An 18,599-nucleotide genomic window follows, 5' to 3' on the forward strand; every position below is an offset into this window, starting at 1 on the left:
GTGCTGCATTTACTGGTGCACTGATAAATTTCATCCCAACCTAATTCCATGAGAGATTGATAATCACCTGGACCATGAATGGGTGCTGTAACTTCACACTTTGAGCTTTCTGGCTGCCATCTTAGAATGCACCATAAGATATCGGAGCAGAATTAGGTCACTCTGCCCATCGAGTCTGCTCTGCCATTTGACCATAGCTGATATATTTCTCATCCCCATTCGCCTGCCTTCTCCTCATAACACCTGATCCCCTTATTAATCAAGAACCTATCCATCTCTGTCTTAAAGATACTCAGTAGCTTGGCCTCCACATCTTTTCTACGTCCATGCTATCAAGACTTCTCATTCTTTAAGTTTCAATGAGATCCCCCCTCGTCCTTCTAAACTCCATCAAGTACAGACCCAGAGTCCTCAACTGCTCCTCATATGACAAGCCCTTCATTCCCGATATCATTCTTGTGAACCTCCTCTGGACCAACTCCAAGGCCAGCACATCCTTCCTTAGATATGGGGCCCGTGTTTTTCTTGCTACCTTTGACTGGGCTATACCTGTTGACCATCCATAATTTTATGACAGTAGGTTACTGAATTTATTTAACCTATTCAATGTAAAAACATCTTCTGGGTTCATTGCCCTCTGTATTGGGGGAGACCAAACTATCGTTCCCTGACATTTTAAACCTCTAATATTATCTACTCTTATATTTCTTAGGTTTTGATTTGTTCTTTTTTAATTATATGGGTTATTTTTAACACTCATATCAGTAGTAAATAAATCAAGGTCTGTTGGTATCAGTGATTTTAAGAGATACGCAAATTAATGGTAAATGGATTTAAACTTCGATCTGGCCCATGAAGCCAAAGCTGTCCAAAACATCTACCAATTGTCTAAGATACTGTTGTCACAGATTTGTTGGCCTAAGGAGCAGAGAGAGAGAAATGGAGATAAAGTCTGAGGAATAAATAGTTCAGAAATGTGTTCTGCAATGCCATTTTCTTGACAGAAGATCATGAATGCCATTGCTTAGGTTTCTACAGTATAATAGCACCACCTGGTACAAAAAAGCAGCACTACATGAACAGAAAATACTCTTTGTTTTGGAGTTCACCATTACCACCTTGTCCAAAAACCAGAGATTCTTTCCATTTTTATTTTGTTCCCAGAGCACATCAACATAGATAGGTTTCAGGAAATTGAAGGCTTGGGGCTATCAATTCTGCTAAAATAGCAGACAAAGGAATTTCAGGTGAACACACAAATATTTGTAGACTATTATGCAATGACATTCTTACATTGTCTATTAGTATTGAATGTCTAGTTGCTGTTAAGGCTACTGACTGATTTTTCACAGTGAAGTCTTCTGTTAACCCATTTTTTATAAAAGGGCTGCATGATCAGTGAGGGTTTGCGATTTGTGCGATTGTGTTTATATTAATGATAGGAGGAGGTTATTGCTCAATCCCAATTTTCCAACTTAAAAATTGTTGTGGTAATGTCATTTCCATTATATAGGCCTTTTAGTTTTTTTCCTATCTCTCAAAATAGCTAGGGTGATATGGCCACTACAGCACAGAGGGAGGTCATTCAGTCCATCATGGCCATGCTAGCTTTTTGTAGGGAAATCTAGTCAGCCCCGTTCCCCTGCTATGTACCTGTAACCCTACAGGTTAATTTCCCTCGAGCACCCATGCAATTTCCTTTTGCAGTCATTCATCATCTCTCTCCCACCCCATTTCCAGGCAGCGGGTCCAAGATCATTATCACTTGCTGCAAAGAAATGTTCTTCCTCACATACATCCCTTGCCCAAAACCATAAATCTGTGTCCGCTAGATCATTTACTATCAGCTAATGGGAACAACATTTCTTTGTTTACTTTACCTAAAACTGTCATTTTTGTGCACCTCTATGAAATCTCCCCTCAACCTTCGCTCTAAGGAGTCATGTCTTCAGGGAAGTTTTCAGCAAATAGATCTGTTTCTTCCTCTTTAAGCTGTCTGCTGCTTAGACGTTATTCACCAGTTTTTGTGCCTGAATCTTATTCGCAGCAATTTAACACGCTCAAACCTCTTAACAACCAAATTCAGAAGTAGGCAGTGATGGAAAAGTCAAAATTCCCAGCTGGTTTTAAGCATAGGCCCAAATCTTCTGGCCTCTGGATCATCCACGACCAACATGGAAATTGCTAAGAAAGTCTCAGCTTCCAATGGGTAATTCCCCCACTGCCCAGAATCCTCAACGAGTGTTTCTGACTCTCAGAGACTTCAGACAGTTCCGATGTAATTCTCTGGATAGTTACCCAGAAAGTGCCAGACATATTAAAACCTAACTTCCGGGTAACTGCAACTGGGCCCCACCTGACTATCCCGACAACCCAACTATCCCAGACCCGACAACCACCCAACTACCCCCTACGACATGATTATTACGGGGCAGGGTCCTGTCTGTCACCCGACTCCAATCTGCTGTGACGGAGCTCTCCGAGGGTTGCTGGGCTAGGTATTTCTGAAAAAGGCGGGCTCAGAAGGTCTGGAAGAAATGCAGAGTACCGCTGAGTCGGGGAAATGTCCAAGCGGAGCAGCAGTCCGACAATGTCGCTCATCGGAAGATCTGGGCCATAGTAACTATCCACATGTTCAAGCCTTTATAATCTTAGTTATTTTTAACTGGATCTTCACTCTAGTTTGACTGAATTGCTGTCTAATTTTTGTGTGGTCCATGAAGAATTCAGCACGGGTTTGTAGTGTTTAACAGAAAGTAACTTTATTTACAACAACATGTACACAGCAGCGGTAGTTCACCACTGCTTCCTTCTCTCGCTGGTATCACACTGGCCAGCTTTATTTATACAGCTGCAACTACTAGTGATTGCCCCATCCCCCTGATTGGGGAGCTCATACTCCCTAAAATACATCATGCGATAACCAATTGTCCCCAGCCAATAGGATTCGGGCAGGTTATAACACTAATCATGGCCCTCTGTCATGCCCTTCTTGCCAGTGGCAACATTCAATAGCACAAATTGGGTGAAAAGAGCAATGCAATGTAATCTACAGCAAAATACCTGGGATCAAATCAAAGCCTGGGACAACTGTATTCTGGGTTTTGATAAGAAGCTTGTTGGGCAAAGTGAAATATTGACGTGCATTTTAAGAATTAATACTTCTTTGCGATGTCTTATTTGTTTATCTTAAGTCACATTTCATAAACTGCAACATTGCACGCAGCCTTCCTTTAATTTTATTTTCTGTCAGAGGTGTGGCCCTTGTAGGCTGGAGGACAAAGCAACAAGATAAAAGTTAAAGGAAATGCAAGCCAGCAAAATCAGTGCTAATTTTTTACAGTAAATGGTTATTACCATGTGGGATACATAAATGTAGTTACTGGGAGAAGAAGAAATCTAGAATACAGTAAATGAAGCAAACAGTAGTTTGAAGAGAGACTGAATTTTGCACCTAGAATTTTCAAATTGGAAGCAATGTTTAAAACATATTTTCTTTTCACCATAATTTTTTGTGTGCTTCAATTGAGCATATTTGAACTTGTAAGTTTGTACTCTATGACAGCTCACCTCTTTGCAGCCACAATCTATCTTGTGTCAGCTTGAGCAATGCTCCCCCCGTCAAAATATTCTGGAAAGCTGAGTGTTTTCTGATGTCTGTCCAAGCCTTATTTTTCTTTACGTGCTTAGGGCTGCCAAGAGACATGTGAGGAACTGGGACACCGGGGATAAACCTGGTCCCTACACAAACTTCAATCTTATCGGTTTTCTGTGAGTAGATGCCATTTCCCCCTGGGTCCCTCCCCCCAGCTTCTTACCCCTTTTCTCCTACAAATATAACTCTGTCTGTATCTTCTTCCTGTTTGTCTCCCTATGTTGCCTTCTCACCAGCAGGCAACGTCTTCTAGCCAGGAGGATGTGTCAATTTGCCGTTTGCAATTTTCTGCATCTATGCACCACCTATGTCGGGAAGTACAATCCAGATGATATTCATTCCCATTTATGGAAGGTAGAATGTACTGATTCCTTGTGGAAATCTTTCCTGTGATAGTTCTTCTTAATGCCATGTAAGAACTGGAGTTGCCAACTTGACTGAGCTGACATGCATCGTTGAGTGTCAGGCAAGCTCAAAACTTGAACATGTAAATCCCTGGTCAGGAGACGTCTTATTGCTGCCTTTATCAAACTACACCATTCCCTTTGATTATACCATATGATTTGGTTTTTTTAAACAACTGATTAAGTTCCCTTACATGCCCACAACAATTATATCTTTCCAAAGGGTGTATACTTGTCCAGTTCTCTTGTCCGTGATTAAAATAATTTGTACCTTTTCTCCTGTACTGAGCCCTTCCAGTTCTCCCCTCACCTGCTTGTTTTTTGTTTTAAACTTTCACAGGTATGCTGTTTCTGCCAACATGCTATGTTGCTCCCTGCTCTATCTCATATGTAGGTTATTCTCCTGTCTCTCTAGTACCACAATTCGAAGCGCCTTCATTCTGCTACTAATCGTTAGTGCCACCTGGCTTTTTGGGCTGATGGCTGTCAACAACAGCATCCTTGCTTTTCACTACCTCTACACTGTTCTCTGCTGTTTTCAGGTAACCGCTTACTCTCACTAACAGTTTGCATGGGAGCATGTACTAAGATGTCCTGCCTGAGTGGTGGAATTCAACTCATTATTTCCCATTGGATTATATGTTGAAAACTAACATTTGCTGCTAGTGTGCAGCTTTGGCTTATCTCAGAGTTCATGACTTCTTTGAAACTCATACGCATCTGAAACTAAATAGGTGAATGCATGTCTGTGTCACAGTGTCTTCTATTATCCACACAGGTTTCCATACTAGGCAACGTTGAGAAATCACTATTGCTAACGTGTAAAGTATAAATTGTGTAACGTTACATTTACTTCCAGTCCTGGATGTCTTGCGTCTCAAAGCCACATCTGTGCTATGTATGGTAAGTCTTATGTCATCTGCAGTACAAAGGAGTTGACACCTAAAAGATAATAAGCTTTATTATTGCCACAAGCAGGCTTACATTAACACTGCAATGAAGTTACTGTGAAAATCCCCTAGTTGCCACACTCCGGCGCCTGTTTGGGTACACTGAGGGAGAATTCAGAATGTCCACTTCACCTAACAAGCCCCAATTTCAGGACTTGTGGGAGGAAACCGGAGCACCCGGAGGAAACCCACACAGACACAACGAGAACGTGCAGACTCTACACAGACAGTGACCCAAGCCGGGAATCGAACCTGATCTTCTATTCCATACCTTCGCTAATCCAGGAAAAGATTCCACTTGCCTTCTTAACCAATTAATTAACCTGTCCTATTACCTTCAGGGATCTGTGGATTTTCATAGCTTCATAGAATTCACAGTGAAGAGTCTGCACCGGCCCTTGGAAAGAGCACCCTACTTAATCCCACACCTCCACCCTATCCCCGTAGCCCAGTAACCCCACCTAACCTTTTGGACACTAAGGGGCAATTTATCAAGACCAATCCACCTAACTTTTTTATTTATAAATTTAGAGTTTAGAGTACCCAATTCATTTTTTCCAATTAAGGGGCAAGAGGCCTATCTATCTACCCTGCACATCTTTGTGTTGTGGGGGAAAAACCCAGGCAAACACGGGGAGAATGTGCAAACTCCACATGGACAGTGACCCAGAGCCGGTATCGAGCCTGGGACCTTGGCGCTGTGAGACAGCAGTGCTAACCACTGTGCAGCCGTGCTGCCTTCCAATCCACCTAACCTGCACATCTTTGGACTGTGGGAGGAAACCGGAGCACCCGGAGGAAACCCACGCAGACACAGGGACAAAATGCAAACTGCGCACAGTCACCTGAGACAGGAATTGAACCCGGGTCCCTGGAGTTGTGAAGCAGCAGTGCTAACCACAGTGCCACCTCAAGAGCCCTCATTCCATCTTCACCTCTCAGCATTCCCCCATTAACTGTGTATTCTTGTGCCTCATTTGACCTTCCGAGTACACCTCATTAAACAGCAAATGTAACTACACTTCAAAACTACTTAATTGATTTCTGAAGTGCTTTTGTTTGGCCATGAAAGGCACTATACAAATGCAAGTTCTTTATTTTCTTTATCTGGCGTAGAGTGACCGGCGCTGCGCTAAACATGCCGGTGCCAATGGCACCGATTTTCCGCTCTGCGGAGCATCGGGTGCCGGCTTCGGGGCGGCGTGACCCAGCTGCGGGGATTCTCCAGCCCGGCCCCGGGTTGAGAGAATCCCGCCCCACATATCTAGGAATTGAACTCTTCCCAGCGCACAATTTCTTTTCTCCAACTTTAATGAATGGAAGATTTCAGGCTTGGAGATGTCCCAATATTCCTGATCCAGTATGCATCAGGTGCGGAGAATTGGAATCTTTATTTCTGACCTGGCTCCCGTGTCTTGAAAGAACTGATTATAAGACGGTACGAAATAAGAGCAGGAGCACATGTCCCCTGAAGCCTGCTGCATCATTTAATAGCACCTTGGCTGATTTTCTACATCAACTCCAGTTTCCTGACTTATCCCCATATCCCTCGATTCCCTTAGTATCCAAAATCTATTTATCTCCGTTTTAACCATACACACCAACCGAGCATCCAGGTAAAGAATTCCAAAAATTCAAAGAAGTGAGACTTCTCCACGTTCCAGTCCTAAATGGTCAATTCCTTAGTCTAGATTTTGTCCTAGATTCTCCGTCTGGGGCAAATAAGCTCTTAGCATCTACCCTGTCAGGCCCTCTAATATTAAACATTTCAATGAGACCACTTCTCATTCTTCTGAACTCCAGAGTATGCTGGCTCATTCTACTTAACAATAATGTCACAAGCAAATGTTTTGACATAATGCTGAGTTCTTCACCGTACATGACAGTACCAAAAGGGAGCAGCTGATACCTACTTAACACTGGACTTTAATAAATGATCATTCTTTTAAAAAGTGCCATTAGCTCCACCTGTGCGGAGTCTGCACGCTCTCCCCGTGTCTGCGTGGATTTCCTCCGGGTGCGTGGGTTTCCTCCCACGAGTCCCGAAAGATGTGCTGTTAGGTAATATGGACATTCTGAATTCTCCCTCAGTGTACACGACCAGGTGCCGGAGTGTGGCAACTAGGGGCTTTTCACAGTAACTTCCTTGCAGTGTTAATGTAAGCCTACTTGTGACACTAATAAAGATTATTATTAACTCCAAAGATTGCTCTGTTTATCTACCAATCAACTCAGATTTGTTATTAGTTGAGTGAAACTACTCTATCGAGTTTCTCCGTTCTTCTTTCAAAGCTGTTCTCTCTCTATTTAAAAATGTGTCTGATCACTCCGGTTTGCTCTTTGCTTCCTAGAAGTTTGACTGTTATACTTTCTCCCTCCATCTTTCCAAGATGTGCTTTTATGGCTAGTGATTGAGCTGCAAATTTATGACACAGGAGTGTAGTAAATTTGAAGCAAATCTGAAATAGTTTGAAAGGACAACTTGCAATGCCAGATTTATTCTGGCCTGACTCCAGAATGAATCCGAATAGAAATGATTGAAAATCCTGCTGACTGTATAATTTCATCGTGCATCACATTCATCACCAAGACCCTCTTGTACATACTCTGTGCATTTAGGATTTCAGTTTAAGGTTTAACGGTGGTTCCGATATCAGACTTGCTGCAGAATAAATCGAATTTTGCTTTTACAGTACCTATTGTTTTTTTAATCTCCTGCAGGGATTGGCTGTTCTGGTATTGTTCTGTATCCTGAGTGAAGAAGTGCAGGAAGCCTGGAAATTGGCTTGCCTTGGGAAAAGAAACCAGGGCGATGATGCAACACGAGCACCCCAGCTCTCGGTAAAATAAAACTTAACTGTTAAATAGTGAGTCTATTCCAGTAAATGGAAAGAATGTTAAACCTCTGAAGCATTTTCAATTTTCTTCTGGTGCCTCCTGTGGTGTGTAGCATTTATTTTCTGTTTGACTTTAATAATTTCTGATGCCACATACCTTCCCTATTTTCTCCTTTCACATGTATCCATTTCTAATAAGGTGAGTGTGATAAGCTACAGCAAAACCATTATCAGCATTGCTGTTAGCTCAGATCCAGAAGACACATGGTGGTGGACCAGATTTCCCCTCTCCTCCACTTGCTGTCTCTATATACAATATTGCTGGGGCAAGGATACCACATGAGTGAGGCTTTGAACCTGCATAACATTAGTTTTTATTATTTTCTCAAATGTAACATTACATCTGTTATTTCCTAACACTGAAACGAAACATGAGATTAGCCAGAGTTATTGCATATATGAATAAGAATTTTCTCTTGCAAACTAATTGATGTCAGTGGGTAAATAACACTCAATATGTTACAAGGCCGACACAAAAAGGACATACAAAATGAAAATGAAAATTGCTTATTGTCACAAGTAAGCTTCAAATGAAGTTACTGTGAAAAGCCCCTAGTCGCCACATTCCGGCGCCTGTTCGGGGAGATGTCGTCATTTCTTCATCATTATATTACATATCTCCACATTTACTGCTTCAGTTAAGTCAATTGAGACATATAACAACAAATTATTAATCTGACATGTTACTTCAGTGGAAACAACTCGCCAGAGACTAGGAGCTGACTGCAACAATAATAAAACCCATATTTTGTTGTGCCGTTCATTGCCTTGAGTATAAGAGTGCTAATACACCAGGGTTGTAGGTAAGAGTAACCCTAAAATTGTTGTCAAATTGCTTGTCCTATATACAGTCCTGGATCAGTCATAAGTGCTTCCAGCTCAACTTTGGAAAGTTCAACGCCATTTGTCTTCTTTCCTCACTGCAAGCTCCAGTCTTTTGCCCTGGACTCCATCCCCCCTCTCTGGCCAGGGGATTAGGCTGAATCAGACTGAATCTGTATCATCATCTACCTCCAAATGTACTTTAACCCATCTGTCATTATATACACCTATGTATACAATGGAGTGCAGACAGGCAGTGATTGACACAGGATGACCAGTAAGCACACAGAACAGAGCAGCCAATCACAGACAGGACACGACCACTATAAAGCCAGAGGGCACCAGTTTTCCCGCTCTCTCGGGACCCAGCCTCTGAGACAGTAAGAGTTAGTGAGCTGGCCAGTGCAAACACCATGTGGTAGCTAGTAAGTCTGGTTAGGCTAGTATCAGGTCTTCAGTTAAGTCCGCATAGTGTCAACCCACAGTTGAACATGCATAATAGTTTAGATGTTAAATAAAATCATGTTGTATCTTCTCAAGTGTTGGAGGTCTGTCTCTCGCCACACTGCATCAAGTGCAGTCCACATCGACCCAGCCTACCCAACACATCACCATCCACTGCCAAAACCATCATATACACCTCAGTCACCTCTGGACTCAGTTACTCCAATGCTGTTCTGGCTGGCCTCTTTCCTTCCATCCTCCATAAACTAATGTTTGTCCAAGATTTTGCATCTCTTAGCTCAACCTGCATAAAGCCCAATATCTTGGACAGCCTAAATGACTTTGCAAGCTTGTATCACTCCCTTCCCCAATAAACAGTTCCAATTCAGCCGCAGCCTGTTTGTGGTATTGAGACAACTGGAACATACAGCAAAGGGTTAGAAATGATAGATTTGTCCTGAATTCTGTAGGAAGCCCCAAGGCACAAGATAAACATTATAAACGGCTCCAATGTTTCATTCTTTTGTCTGAAATATAAATCTGAAATAATATAAAGATAAATATTTATATTAAAAAGAAGTGGGCTCCTTTATTTCAGTTCTATGGATGTAGTGTAATATTGCAAGGGCGGTAATAGGAATCAGTCTTCCACTGAAAACGTCATATTTAATTGATTTTTATGTTTGTGTAGCACCAACTTCCTTGGGTGCCAAACGGTTTGTTCATAAAAATTAAGTATGTACCAACATAGCTATCCCATAACACAGCACATAGTGTATAAAAGAGAGCAGGATTGTTAGACTGAAAATTAATAATGAGGGTGGATTGTACAACAGACTTAAATTGGCATTTAACCTGAGTTTGCCACAGTATTCATTTGAGTTCTCCTGTTTACCTGTGATTCCCATTAATTTGCAGGTACAGTAAGCTCCTGGCTATGAGGCACTAATGTGTAGACAATATTTCTTATGTTCCTAGGGCTCCCACCCATACAATAATACATCGCTGTTTGAGGAGAGTGGACTGCATCGGATAACACTTGGAACATCAACAATCTCATCAGTAAGCACTGCCCGATCTGCACGGACTCACTCTAGCCAGCCTGGATATCTCAGGTATGCTTTCAAGAAATAGCCATGAGGAAAAGCTACATCATGCGTTTACACTGGGGAATACAGAAGCCTTTAAGTAGAGTTCTATCATGGAAAGAATTAAATGAGGAGAAATATAAATTACACTTGTCTGACAATTTCAGAACAAAAAGGACTCCATATTCAGAGTAGCGATACTGTGACCGCCAAGTGGAAATTGCATTTTGGGCATTAGGGTACTTTTAGCTGACACTCCTTATTTTAATGATGCACCAACACAAGGGTGCTCATGCCTGTGAGAGACACAAGCAAAGGCAGCCATGTGATTGAGATATCAGAGACATAACATCCTCAATTTCTTTATCCAAAGCAAGAAAGGAGTCCAGAAGAAACCAGCTTTTTAGCACTGCATTTAGTCCCCCTCCAATTCTCTGTAGAGAGAAGCAAGCAGTAGAGTTTGAGAGGCATGGCAGGTTAGAGATGGAGCCATATGGTCATTGTTTTGGACCAAACTGAATGCCTGAACTTGGGGACCATTACCACTGAAATAGTTGTAATCCACATCCATTTCCAGGAACAAGGCCCAGTTGGGGAGTGCCATCCAAATCCTTCTGGTGTTACCTTGCAATGTAATCCATCTGTTCTGTTACCTTAGCATTTGTTTTCACCTTAACACTTCCTCAAGGTGTTGCCACCTTTTTTGCTAGAAATTTGCAGGTGCTGTGGTACCCTTGCCGTGTGGTCATCTTTCACAAGAAAGTGCACACAGCGGTGTCCAATCCTGTCCTCACTCAATGGTCATGCTCTCACTTCTAGCACAAGGAAATGGATTAATTTCCCATTTTGAACCAGTGACCAAATTGTGTAGTCTTAGCTCAGGTGTGGCAGTGGCACAGCATAATTTAGTGCACCCAAAAAATAGACACAAATGCTACGCTGAAGGAAAATTTTCTTTCACAGTGCCATTTTTGATCTGAATTTTAATTTTCGGTTCCAAATGTGAAAGTTCAGTTCACCCACTAATCATTTGCAGTGTTTCAAAAAGATGTACTAAAACTTTTCATTGTGCTTTCCTCAGAGAAAACTTGCTGGCACGACAGGGCTCAGCCTTGGATCAAACCTTGTTGGGTCACACTGGGCCCACTGACATAGACGTTGCGATGTTTCATCGACCACAAGATGCAGGTGGAGGAGGAGGTGAGGTTATTATGAAATGTCAGTGTGTGCCACTGGAAACGTTCACTTTATTCCCCCATTGTGACATTAGTTTGGTCCACACCAGCTGGAAAGGAGCTATCCTATCTAATCCCATTTTCCAGTTGTTGGTCTAAAGCCTTCTACGTTATGGGACATAAAGGACATATCCAGCACTTTTTAAATGTAAAATGGCTAATAGTAAATGAACAGATGACGACTTCACATCATTAGTATAATGTCAAAGTAAATGATTACTGTTAGTATTAAAATAGCAGACAAGGAATGGCACATGAATGTGCGTGTTAAGAATTAATCCAGTTGACTTCCGGTGACGGCGGGCGAGAGGCAGCCGCACATTGGAGGGCTCCCGTTCGGGAACGGCATTTTCGCGGAGTAACGCCTGGTCCTAGGGCCAGCGATGGCAGTAAAAGTCGGGGGATAGCGCAAGGAGAAGAAGGATGTCGAAAATCACCAAAAAAACGGCCGGGAAAAAAGCGGCTGAAAGTCCGTTGGAGAGGGGAAAGGTCACCGTGGGGTCAACAAAGAAAATGGAGGCTGGAGCACCAGGGGAGGCCGCAGTGCTTACGGCTGAAGGAATAACTAAGGTGATGGCTGCGGAATTCCTAAAGCAATTGGCGCAGATTGAGAAATGTATGGAGATGGTGAGGAAGGAGATGAGGGAGGTTTTGAATGTGCTGGTGGAGGAGGCGGTTTCCCCGGTGAGGACGGAGGTGGCGAGCACAGTGGCGGAGGTGCGAGAACAAGGGGAGGAGCTGAAGGAAGTGGAGGAGACGGTATTGCAGCACGGTGATCAACTTGCCTCGATGGGGAAGGAGATGCGGAAGGTGATGGACACGAACAAGAATCTGAGAGGAAAAATGGAAGACCTGGAAAACAGATCCAGGCTACAGAATTTGAGGGTCGTGGGGCTGCCCGAAGGAGTTGAAGGACCATAGCCGACTGAGTATTTTGCCGCGATGCTGGCAAAACTACTGGGGGAGGGGGGGGACCCCTCCCGATATGAACTGGATCGGGCTCATCGGTCGTGTAGGCCTGTACCAAAGGCGAGTGAGCCGCCAAGGGCAGTGACTCTGTGCTTCCACAGGTACAGTGTGAAGGAGAAGGTCCTGAGCTGGGCCAAGCAGAAGCGGGTGGTGCAGTGGGCTGGAGCTGGTATACGTGTATACCAGGACTTTACGGTGGAGCTGGCGAAGAGGCGGGCTGCCTTCAACCGGGTGAAGAGGGCACTGTACATTGGCAAGGTGCAGTGCGGCATTGTATATCCAGCGAAGCTGAGGGAGACTTACAAGCTCAGGGACTTTTATTTTGGAACGGCAGAAGCAGCGGAGGAGTTTGCGAAGGCAGAAGGACTGTGGCAGAACTGACAAATTGAGGAATGGTCATGTGCCGATGTAACCTCATGACTGTATTTTCTTCTTTTTTTTTGTATCACTGCGCGCGGGTGTAGAGGCTAAAGGAGCCAATGTTGCAAAAATTTGGACAAGGGAAGGGACTTTCACTCGAAAGGAGGGCTCTTTGGGGTGTAGGTGGATATGCGGGGTTTGTGTGCTAAAAGGGCTTTCCTAGGGCCGGGCAAGGGGGAAAGGGACCCGGGTGGGGTCCTCCACGCTGGCCGGTTTAAGCCGGCCAGTGAACGGGAGTGAGGTGGGGGGAGGGGCTGCGGCCATCGGAGCCTGACAGAACGGGGTCCGAGTGGTCTAGCCGGGGTGGAAAGTTGGGGGGAGGGAACCGAGGTTGAGGGAGGGAACCGAGGTTGGGAGGAGGAGTTTTACAAGAGGCATTGGACGGGAGGAGCTGGAGACTTCGGGGGGGGGGGGGTACAACTTTGGGGTATCATGTACGGTACTCTCTTAGAGGCTGGATGTCGTTGGTTGGGGGGGTGGGGGGGGGGGGGGTGGAGAGCCGTGTAGATTAAGGGTGACTACGGGTAATCCCTGATTCCTTTTTGTCATTTGTTTATGTAAACAGGCGGGTTGAGGTTTGGGGGTTGGTGGGCGGATGGGATCGTTGTTATTATGGGGATTGACATATCTTGTTGATTATTGTTTATTGTTGATGGGTGTAAATGTGGGAGAAAACGTGAAAAAGGAGGAGAATTTTTTAAAAAAAAATTTTTTAAAGAATTAATCCAGTTTTTTCGCCAGTGATAATTTCTAGGTCAGGGGATCAGGATTCTGAAGTTTACCCTGCCATTGGCGACACTTACAATACCACTTGTCTTACTGGTGAGCAAAAAATAATTATCTTGTCTAATCTTTAATCTCGAATACATTTTGTCATTCCTGTGCACAGATCATGATTCTGACACTGATAGTGATCTGTCACTGGATGAGGAACGTAGCCTTTCTTTAGCATCGTCGGAGAGTGAGGAGCATGAACGATATCGAGGGCGGTTTCCACGGCGATTTAAACGAGCAGCAAACAGTGAACGGCTGCTTACTGACCCCCTGCATACAACCCCTAAAGGTGAGTAGAAAAAGGCAAAAAAGGAAACACAATGCTTGGTTGGATTTAATGCCAATGTCATGAAATTTAGCTGAAAAGGTGGATTAGAAGCAAAACATCCCCTTCCAATAGAGGTGATAATGTTCTCCTGTCTGTCCTGGACATTTTATCACAACACTATCATTTAACCGCTGGGGCTTGCGTTCATATACAACTCTAGCAGATGAAATCTAGATGTTGTTTCTCTGTAAAATTGGATTAGAAAACACCCTGTTTAACTTTGAGATTTTCGTTTGAATCTTTTACACAACAGCATTTTACTCTGCATGTCGGTCTATAAAAGTGATTTTGGTCTTGCGCTGAAGCTGAACTAGAAAAGCCAGGGCACAAGCGGATTCTAAATGAAACTGGAGTGACACTTGCTTGAGTGCATGGTCTTACACCACCTTAAGTGTTTAGCTGTTGGGATCAAACTCTACATTAATTGTACCGAGATAGGCACACAATTCTAAAACCAGGTTTATAGTTCCACCTGGGAAGCCACTGTAAATCCATGTCTCCTGGAAGCTGAACTGAATCTCAAGCTGCTGCCTGTTGCCAAGGTGTAGATCTACAGTTTCGCCCTAATTGCATTTTCTCGCAGAGAAGTCACATGGTTAATTGGTTTCAAGAATAGACCTGTCGCAATGGGATTTGTAGAGGATTTGAATGGTTCTGCATTGACGAGAGAGAAAAGGAATTTGGGCAAAAGGTTTCAACTTGAAGTAAAGTTACTGAAAACTTAATTAATACAGTGCCAGATATATAATAGCATCAGACCCTGCCCTCTTCGCTTCCCCAATTGATAGCATAATGTTTTATCTCAGTTATATCATGAATAGTAGTCCCAATTAAAGTGCAAGCCTGGGACAGCATTAAATTCTGCAAAAAGCTCCTTTCCAGGCTGCCTCTGACTAGCAGTTCTAATCCATAAACCATAGCAGGCAGTATCAATTGTGAAACATCAGTAATAGTACAGAGACTGCCATCCCTGTGATCTGTGGTTGTTGTATTGCCTGGGTGTAATGCAAAGAGGGAAATTGCAGAAGTAGAAGCACAACCACCCCCTAATGGCACCTCTCTAATTTTCCATTGGTTAAATTAACAAATGCAGAATTGGGCTGTTTTCCCCTTATGAAGTGATCCTATCCACCCAATTGCCTTGTTTACAGTGTGCTTAGACCACCCAATAATGGCAGGTGCAGAAACAAGCATATCTGATCATGTTTTCTTCCATTTGGATTTATCGTAGAACCAATCCTAGAATCTACAGTGCACAAGGAGGCCATTTGGCCCATCGGGTTTGCACCCACACGTCGAAAGAGCAATCTATCCTTCCACTCCCCCGCCCTATCCCTGTAACCACACATAACCTGCACACCCCTGGACACTAAGGGGCAATTCAGAATGGCCAGTCCACCTAACCGAATATCTTTAGACTGCGGGAGGAAACCCATGCAGACACAGGAGAAAGTGCAAACTCCACACAGTCACCCAAGGCCTGAATTGAACCCGGGTCCCTGGCGCTGTGAGGCAGCAGTGCTAACCACTGTGCTGCCGTTATGTAAGGAAATTAAATAGCTATGCTTAAAAGATTAGAATATGTTGCTTTTCGACAAAGGTTCATTGATGTTAAAATTAGAATTGACCCTCTCCAATAAATTTTAGGAGCAACAGTTTGCTGCTGTCTGCCTCTGGAGGAACTAATTAATCTTGTCCTTTCTTTGGTTTCAGTAGTAACTCAATATATTAGGTGTATAATAAAGAATATAATGTTCTAAATACACATGAGCAGCTGATTCCTTGCTCTTTTCTCTCCTTTGTAAATGCTAATCTGTTAATTGTTCATCTGAGCAGATGCATTTAGCACCTCATTATTCACTCACTAGTGTACGTAGTGTTTTGAATGTTTCAACACCTTCATAAACACTCCTGTTACCAGAATGCAAAACAGCTCTTGTAAGTCAATTATGGTAAACTGTATGAGGTCTCTTGAGACCAGAAGTTACACCCTGCGAGTATTATTGTACAAACATTTAACATATATGGACATTAGTCTGGAGCAGAATTGGGTCCATGGTCAATACCTACTGAGATGAACTAGGCTTATGCATGAAGAATAGCTACTTGGGCCCAACTGCCGAGGGGAAGGTTTAGCACAGTGGGCTAAACAGCTGGTTTGTAATGCAGGACAAGACCAGCAGCACGGGTTCAACTCCCGCACCAGCCTCCCCGAACAGGCGCCGGAATGTGGTGACTAGAGGCTTTTCACAGTAACTTCATTGAAGCCTACTTGTGACAATAAGTTATTATTATTATTAGGCTATTGGAACATGTGCCCCAGCTGGATTCGGAGCGTTTGGTGAAGTTGGATAAATCAAAAGCAACAAGCAAAAAATAGGCTGCCAGGTTACAGCCAGTTTGGCAGTGTGGAATAACCCACTGGTTGGTGGGTTCGAACAGCTCAAATCTATTTCACTTTGTTACCTTGCAGCCAACAGTGAAAGAAGACATTCATCCTATAGTCTGTGCTGCATTTAATTCCTGGCTAAAGCGATATAGAGAAGGAACTTCTATACAAAGAGAATTTTAAGGGCGGCACAGTGGCGCAATGGTAAGCACTCCTGCCTCACGGCGCCGGGGACCTGGGTTCGATCTCGACCCCAGGTCACCATCCGTATGGAGTCTGCACATTCTCCCTATGTTTGCGTGGGTCTCAACCCCACAACCCAAAGTTGTGCAGGTAGGTGGATTGGCCACGCTAAATTGCCCCTTAATTGGAAAAAAAAATAATTGGGTACTCTAAATTTTAAAAAACAAACAAAGAGAATTTTAAGTATAGTTATATTAAGCACACTTTGTAATATCACAATTTGAAATTATTCATAGTTTGATATAAATTATATATTTGTGCAAGTTCCGGATCTAGTTCTGGGCAATTAAGTAGAGCAGATGGAGTGATTTCCACTAGGAGAACATCAGGGGAATAGTGAATCGGGAAATAGTTAGGTTAAAAGTAGCAATGAATAGAGACAAAAAAACTCAAAAGGTGAAAATAAATGAATGAGAGGTTGTTTTGCCTGGCTGAGAATCTAGAACATGGCACAGTCTCAGTTTAAGGGTTTAAAACTGGGTTGGGAGGAGTGTGCAGTTTCCCTCGCCCCACGGCTCCACAGGACACACCATAAATGTTATTATTTTATTCATTCACCCAAATGACCAATTGTTTACTTTCACAAGTGTTAGTAGCAGGATAAAAGAGGCTTGAACCAGGCTTCTTGCTATAAACTCAGACCGAATAATAATATTAAATGAAATTTCCTTTTGAAAGTAAGTTGAAAAAAAAACTGGTTATCATATGATTTGTAATCCTGAAATGTAACAATAAAACCCCTTTAAATTCCTCCACACACAAACACATATACCCACTTTTTAAAAATTTAAAGTATCTGATTATTTTTTTCCAATTAAGGGGCAATTTAGCATGTCCAATTCACCCACCCTGCACATCTTTTGGGTTGTGGGGGTAAGACCTACGCATTCACGGGGAGAATGTTGAAACTCCACACGAACAGTGACCCAGGGCCGGGATCACACCCGGGACCTCGGTGACATACATACACACATGCACACCCACTCACACACACACACGCATGCATACGCACATACACACGCAGATGCACACATACACATGCAGACACACACTCAGGCATGCAGACACATGCGCATGCACGCACATACATGCACACGCATGCACACACGCACATGCATACATACACACATGCATACATACGCATGCACACACAAAGGACAAAACAAATCGGGTTTCTGCCAAGGTTGGCATTTAAGGGAAAAACCATCTTTTGGCCAATGGGAAAACTTTGTGAAAGGGGATAAAGTTCTACGGGTTTTGGCACCATCAATCTGGTGTTCTTGCGTGCAAAGGCGGATCACAGGTCGTAATAGTTGTCTGGATATTTTTCTTTTATTAATTTGTGGGATAATTGTGCCACCCGCTAGGCCAGCATTTATCATCCATTTCTAATTGTCCTTGCTAAGCGAGTGGCGAAATGTTTTCTTGAACTGCTGCAGTCCATGGGGTGTAGGTATACACACAGTGCTGTAAAGAGGGAGCTCCAGGATTTTGACCCAACAACAGTGATGAAACAGCGATATATTTCCAAGTCAGGATGGTGAGTATTGTCAGCAGTTTTGGGTCCCGTGTCTAAGGAAGGATGTGCTGGCCTTGGAAAGGGTCCAGAGGAGGTTCACAAGAATGATCCCTGGAATGAAGAACTTGTCGTATGAGGAATGGTTGAGGACTTGGGATCTGTACTCGTTGGAGTTTAGAAGGATGAGGGGGTATCTTATTAAAACTTACAGGATATGGAGAGGCCTGGATAGAGTGGACGTGGAGAGGATGTTTCCACGTAGGAAAAATTAGAACCAGAGGACACCATCTCAGACTAAAGGGACGATCCTTTAAAACTGAGATGAGGAGGAATTTTGTCAGCCAGAGGGTGGTGAATCTGTGGAACTCTGCCACAGAAGTCTGTGGAGATCAAAACACTGAGTGTCTTTAAGACACAGATAGATAGGCTCTTGATTAATAAGGGGATTAGGGGTTATGCGGA

General features: G+C 43.3%; 1 protein-coding gene across 4 annotated transcripts in view; it reads left to right on the top strand.

The window, feature by feature from the left end:
• celsr3 (cadherin, EGF LAG seven-pass G-type receptor 3) overlaps positions 1 to 18,599 on the top strand; it is a 341,825-nt gene that overhangs the window by 298,020 nt on the left and 25,206 nt on the right. For 2 of the 4 annotated variants that reach the window (XM_072472881.1, XM_072472882.1), the window contains 5 exons: positions 4,475 to 4,601; positions 7,731 to 7,850; positions 10,151 to 10,287; positions 11,342 to 11,460; positions 13,774 to 13,947. In XM_072472881.1, the coding sequence (XP_072328982.1) occupies positions 4,475 to 4,601; positions 7,731 to 7,850; positions 10,151 to 10,287; positions 11,342 to 11,460; positions 13,774 to 13,947 (677 nt within the window). Of the gene's footprint in view, positions 1 to 3,690; positions 3,772 to 4,474; positions 4,602 to 7,730; positions 7,851 to 10,150; positions 10,288 to 11,341; positions 11,461 to 13,773; positions 13,948 to 18,599 lie in introns of those variants that run through there. The other 2 variants (XM_072472880.1, XR_011934213.1) reach the window with 2 other exon arrangements.

This window comes from Scyliorhinus torazame, chromosome 13 (assembly GCF_047496885.1).
Source record: "Scyliorhinus torazame isolate Kashiwa2021f chromosome 13, sScyTor2.1, whole genome shotgun sequence".
NCBI lineage: Eukaryota > Metazoa > Chordata > Chondrichthyes > Carcharhiniformes > Scyliorhinidae > Scyliorhinus > Scyliorhinus torazame.